This window comes from Acartia tonsa, chromosome 15 (genome assembly GCF_053477335.1).
Source record: "Acartia tonsa isolate MP-2025a chromosome 15, ASM5347733v1, whole genome shotgun sequence".
Classification (NCBI taxonomy): Eukaryota; Metazoa; Arthropoda; class Copepoda; order Calanoida; family Acartiidae; genus Acartia; species Acartia tonsa.
Genome location: NC_137274.1, coordinates 25,051,187 through 25,057,581, shown reverse-complemented (window position 1 = coordinate 25,057,581; position 6,395 = coordinate 25,051,187). Strand labels below are relative to the sequence as shown.

The following is a 6,395-nucleotide window of genomic DNA, read 5'->3' as shown; positions in this document are numbered from 1 at the left end:
ATTCCCTGCCGCCGATAGGCTGAAACACGCCACATAGCTGCAAGCTGCGAGCCAACATACGAGTGTAGTGCACCAGAACAGAGAAAAACTACGTCAACTCCAAGTATCCTGAGAGGCTACAACGCAGCCACCCATCTAGAAAAACAGATATTATGTCACATTGCAGGGACTACCACCCTGGTGTGATGGCTAAACAATAGATTTATGAGCAAAGCTTGGCAAACAAATTGTTGTGTTGTGATAAAACTAAAAATAGAACAGGCTTGGATTTATTGTGTATTGTGATAACAGCTAAAAATAGAACAGGGTTAGTAAACAAATCTGTTATGTAATTGTGATAAGGACAAAAATAGAAGCTAGATGTAATATAATAAAGACCCTGATATACAATCTAATCACCTCAAGCCTACAGCACAACAACAATACACCCCTTGTTCCAGAGGAAAGGGAGGAGCCCCTCTTCATTGAAGGCAAATACAATCAGGGTGATATAATAGATAAGCCTAGGATTAAGAAGAAAAGGCACTATTACACCAGCACACAGTTACCCTCAAACCTATAACGCTCCCCCCTCCCTCACAGGGGGAACGGACGGAGTTACCCCCGTCCCCTCACGCGCTTCCCCCCTTCCTACCCACACTAGACTAAGTCCGTCCGTAGTGTGGGGCTAGCGATCGGGAACACAGAGCGCCATTCACGGGTAGCGCAACAGAGTGCGGAAAATATCATAAATTCAACGGACAAAGCGGACCAACGAGAGAGCGAGTTGAGAGACAAGTGCGCGTTTTTATCTGTGTGCGCGGATTGACGGTGCGTAAGCGCGCTGCACGGAAAGGAGATTTCACGCACACACACACACACACACACAGGAGAGGGGCCACTCTATAGCATACAACAGAGATATTTTTTTAGGAGAAAACTTGCAAGCTCCCCCCCCTCCCTATCTACAGTGTGATAAGAAAAACTAAACCAGTTCCTCAGACCAGCTCACACCCTCAACATTTTCCTAGCCCTGCCAACCCTACTTCAAAGCTGAGTGGTTAGTGAAACAAATATATGTATATATGTAAATACCCAAGTGACAAATAGTGTTGTTTTTTTTTGTATCATGGGTGCAAATAAGTGAATACTAACCTCATCCTACAACACTGGAAACTGATATGGTAACTGAACGAAAGTACGCCCACCCTGTGGACATAGCCTGACTTGATGCCCCACACTGGGCAGTGGTGGTGTGTACCTGGACCATCGACCTCATAGTTGTGAACTATATACAGAGGAAGCGTGATTTTTTTTGGATCAAGGAGGAAAGCTAGCTAACTCTGGGGATATTCTTATACACGTATATATATATATGGGAGTGTAGCCATATATATATATATAGTTAGCCTACCTATCCATATATCTACCAGCGGATACGCTCCTAGAGACATCTGTGGATACCTAACATATTCCTTTTACCTTTAAGCTAAGATCCGCTGGTTATCACAGAAATCAAGAGCTATACTGGAAAGGAGAACAACTCAGGCTCAACAGTTAAACAAGACGCTGGCACCAACAGACCAACCCCCTGCTACTTATCATGGGGACGCGCCAGCCACAGAAACTCTTGAGCCAGGAGGACCAAGCCTACGGCTACGTGGACTACCACCCTAATTACACAGCTATAGTATTTATACTAGGGGTGAGCCGGCTCGAACCTCCTTGCGGCGCGGCTACTCTACTCTGCTCCTACATCTACAAGATAAGAACTTGGCAGCCCCTAGCCCGACGTGCGGAAATAGAAGACATTCATGATTGGGCATTAACTGTGTGCCTAGGCCTGCTGCTGACACTGTGGTGGACAGAAGTCTTCATTTGGACCAGAACCACCAATATCTGTACCCCACCACTCTCTGCTTCTTCATACATGATACTGCTTCTGTTATTACTTTGGCCTACTGTGTTGAGTACAGTGAACCTCAAACACATGCCAGGTCACAGACCCCTGGTCCCTGAGATGCCCTTGTCTGGAAGGGTGACTGAATGTCCGCTGCACAGCTCCTGTTCAGTTGGTGCTCAACGCATGAGAAATAGCAATACTGGACTGGGGATTGCTGAACCTGTAGGTGTCCCCCTGGGGGTGTTGAACGATGCAACTGAGCCTAATGAGAAGGTGACAAGCTTCAGAGACTTAGTGGCCAGCCCCAAGATGGACACTACTACCAGAACTGAGACTCCAAAGGGGCCCAGCCCTAGGGCCAGTACCACCTGCTTCTGGGGTGGAAAGGTCCTCCCTGGCACTGGCCTCACCAATCTGGAGGATGGGGAGCTGTCCCAGGGGAAGAGGCTCTTCACCCAGATGCCCGACGCGTACCTGGGGGTGGGGGAGCCGCCACCCAAGCCTCCCTGGGAGCCCCCAGGCATGGAACGACTGGGGACCGGCCTAAGGATGGGGACTGGTGACCTGCTGCAGTGGAAGACTTTACCCAGCACGGAGGGAGCAGGGTTGACCAGCAGCAGTGAGGCTGTTCCCCCACACCCCAAGACCAGATGCCTCTACTCTGTTGAACCACTGCACATGTCCCAGCCAAGTTCCCCCATGCTGCTGAAGATGGAGGCCCACCAGGATGCAGAGCTCCAACCAGGGAAGTCAATAAGAAGGCCACCACCTGCCAAAACCAGAACCACCGCAGGGGCTCCCCACCAGCAGCTGACGGAGCCTGGCAGGGACGCAATACCAGCTGGCAACTCTGGCCCAACTCAGGTGGCTGCCAACAGTCTGCTGACAGTCCAGAATACAGTTCAGGCTACCATCAGTATGGCATCTTCTGGGCCTTGCTGGTCCACCTGTGGGTACCTGTCCACACACTGGCCACAGGTACCCCCCAGAGATCATAGCCCCCTTTCCGACTGGCACCATCAACGGCCTTTGCTACCAACTACCTGTCATACCCAGAGGCAGGATCCCTCATGTGGAGAAGCACCTGCAGAAGCTAAGGCCGAGGCTGGCCTCGCCACCCAGGGGAGGAGAGCCGCTGTTGGATGGAAGGAACCTGTGTGTATGGGGAGGAGGCTGAATGTAACCAAGGAGCCACCACAAGCAGCCCAGCACCGCCTGACCCCTAGTAGGGGAGACCCTGTTTGTCAGCTGGTGCCCCAACTGGAGGAGGAGAGACCTGGCAGGTTGATACACCCTGGGGAAGCCGGCCTGATGGGACCCAGCTGGACGAAGGGGCGCTGCCGCCTCAACGGCCACACAGCCGCCAAGTGTAGAACCGGTTGGGACCAGGCAATGAAGAAACACCAGGCCGCCCAACAACCTGCATGCAACCAGTCTGCCACCCAGGTCCACCTGGAGGGAGATGCCCAGCCGTCACCCCAACTAGCTGCCGCCGCTGGGGCCGCGGCTACCCAGGAGTCTGTGTCTCAGATTGGGACCATAGTGGCCAGGATCAACGTGCTGGGAGGAGCGGCTGAACCCAACCGGGTTGGCCTGGACCTCAGCCTCAACCACAGGGGACCGGTGTCCGTAACCCCTGTCACCCCCAGCAAGAACCGAGGGGCGCTACCCAGCGCCACCGGGACGGTGTACGGGGAGGCCCTGGCAGCCGCCGAGTGGGAGAGGCAAGAGGCGCTAGCCAGCGAGTCTGAGTCGATGTATGGGACGCCAACCGGCGTCGCCACCTGGAAGGAACGAGAGGTGCTTCCCTGCACCACCAAGCTGATGTACGGGACGCCAACCGGCGTCGCCACCTGGAAGGAACGAGAGGTGCTTCCCTGCACCACCAAGCTGATGTCTGGGGCGACAACCGTCGCCGCCACCTGTGAAGACTGGGGGGTGCGATCCAGCGCCCCACGCTGGTGCCTGGGGCGACAACCGTCGCCGCCACCGAGAGACCTGGACCCCTGTGAAGACTGGGGGGTGCTATCCAGCGCCCCCACACTGGTGCCTGGGGCGACAACCGTCGCCGCCACCGAGATACCTGGACCCCGGAATGAGCCCGCAGCCCCAGAGGAAGGGGTGACATCCGTCACCCCCAGCCAGCCAGAGCCCCCAGCCAGCAGGGAGAGTCCAGCTGTCCCTCACCCTCAACTGCATCCAGCTGTCTACCTCCCTCAACCAAGCCAGGGTAATTGTATTGCACTGGTGTACCAGGAAGTTTGGGCTGGGCCAAACTTGCCTGCGCCCCCTGCATCTGCCCCAGGAGCCAGGATATCAGCCGTTACCAGCCAAACTGAAGAAGCTTTGACCGCTGCCTGGGGAGTAACACAACTAGATGCGCCAAGTGCCGAGCCTAGCCATAGAAGTAGAGGATCCCCAACAATTATGTCTACCCAAGATGGAGATGATGTGCCTGGACCCCTTCAGGCTAGGGGAGGAAAACCGGAGCCTTGTGCCTCCAGTCCACCAGCAGCAGTGGCCGTGGATGGGCCTGTCTCCCAGCCAACTAGAGCGGAGCCACCCTTGCAGATCCAAGACAGCCTCCGGCATAAAGGATGGACTGTTGCCTTCCCCTACCCCGCAGGTCGGACTGCCATGCACCACCCTGCCAATGTCCAGGATGAGCCTGAGGGAGGCAACGCTCCTACAGTATGGCAACCACCACCTGCCCGCATTGACAGAGACCCTGGAAGCCAAATGAACCTGACCAGCCCCGAGGGCGAAGAAGCTGCGCCTGCATCCAGTAGCCAGCCTGCCAGCAGCAAGGTGACCAACACGATGGAGACCACCAGCCCAGTGGAGAAACCTGAAGAGGTGTATACCAGGCGGCTGTTGGTCCAAGCCCCCTCATGTGCTGTGCCACCCCTGGAGGTTGCCAGGGTGGCCTCAGAGGTACACATCCAACGGCCAGAATATCCAACAGGACCAGCTACTCCAGCAGATATAGCAGACTCCGTTAGACCTGGGGAGGGCTGGAGTCCACCACCGTCCAGCAACTGGTATCCTGGCGGACCCATTCCACAAGGACAACAAACTGAAGGCCGCAACCACTGTCGGAAGTCTGGCGGTGCAGACAACCCCTCCAGCCTTCCGAGGGGAGAGTTGTGGTATGCGGCAGCTCTGGACCATGCAGAAACCAAGACATTATAGTGATGCTACGCACCTAGCTAAATCCTGTTATTCTACAATTGTAAAAGCCACCTGAAAATATGTCAGATAACGGTACTGATTTCATCTCTCAGTTGTCCTGCAAATGGAGGGAGGGGTGTTACCCCTCCCTCTCCCATCTTAAGCACCGGAACCTTCCCCTTCAACCACCAAGTTATCAGCACCACCTCAACCCTGAGGATAAAGGATCTAAACCTGCCCTCATCTGATAGAATCACCCCCACACAGACTGTTGTTGTCACAAGTAATCATCAAACCTTCCCTCTTTAGTACCCAGACCTACCACTCAACCCCTCTATGCTTATCTACCTATTGTGCTGCTCCATGGGCTATCCTGCCTGCCCCAGACAGGGATAGCCATCTACCTAACCATTGCAACTATCTATGTTTTACTGTATGATTTATCTTTAACTATCTTTATTCCTAATCCATATGTATTTATATTATGTTGTACAAGTTTAGTTATCCTTTGGCCTGCAATAAAGAAACAACTGAATAACAACTATGTTTATTATTTAGTGATTGCTAGAGAAGCGTAGCTTCTCTATAGTATAGGTGTCCACGTCTGTTCACACTGCCGTAGTCTTTATTCGAACTCTGGTGTCTGCCATTTACCCTAGGCGGATACCACACCTAGAAGCATCTAGGGTCACTTTACTTAAGGTAGGTTGAGGAAAAGTCGACCTCATCCCATTTAAGATTTGAGTTTTAAAAAGATATAAAAATATTTTTTGGAGGAGGAGGGTGAAGACACCCTCCCCCAAAATAGTTTAAAACCTTCCTACGACCTATAAGAAGCTTCACTGTAAAGGAGAACAAAATCAGTTCATTGGAATAAAAAGTCAATCATCAGTAAGTGATATCTTAACAGACAAAAACCTTACTTCTTTTATAAAATATGATTGAAATATATGATGTTGTTATGGGAATATTAATTTAGTTGATATCAGGGAGGGAGAGAACATTGGAATGTACCAAAGTTATATCAACAAGCTCCTATATCCGTCAGAATATAAAGAACTAAATCCCAATTAGTTATTTAAAGCTTTCATTGTCTAAACTTTTCCACCAATAATTTGACACCCTTCCACCATCCACTGGTCTTATCCCTTAAAATCCCTGAGTTTTGTCTAATCCTCGTTTGTTTTTATTTCAAAGAAACAAAGTAAAATCCTATTATAGCTAAAGATTTCAAAAACTGATTGTTTCTCCATATTTTGGAAACTACACAAAAGGTCCCGGGATGGTTTTAGGATATTTAGATTTAAATCTTGGACTGGTATCTGAATAAATGTAGGGGCAC

At 51.6% G+C, this 6,395-nt stretch overlaps 1 protein-coding gene across 1 annotated transcript; it reads left to right on the top strand.

Moving 5' to 3' along the window:
* Positions 1-1,149: 1,149 nt before the first annotated feature.
* LOC145307219 (uncharacterized) lies at positions 1,150-5,578 on the top strand. Its single transcript, XM_080149597.1, has 2 exons — positions 1,150-3,682; positions 3,752-5,578. Exons 1-2 carry the CDS (start codon positions 1,583-1,585, stop codon positions 5,072-5,074), a joined length of 3,423 nt encoding a protein of 1,140 aa, XP_080005723.1. The 5' UTR covers positions 1,150-1,582; the 3' UTR covers positions 5,075-5,578.
* The last annotated feature ends 817 nt before the right edge of the window (positions 5,579-6,395 follow it).

What these genes read in the sequence shown, in the direction of transcription:
- LOC145307219 (XM_080149597.1), top strand. Translation starts at nt 1,583, where the DNA reads ATGGGGACGCGCCAGCCACAGAAACTCTTGAGCCAGGAGGACCAAGCC. An exon ending in CCACCTGGAAGGAACGAGAG is followed by an intron (nt 3,683 to 3,751) that starts GTGCTTCCCTGC and finishes AAGGAACGAGAG; the next exon opens with GTGCTTCCCTGCACCACCAA.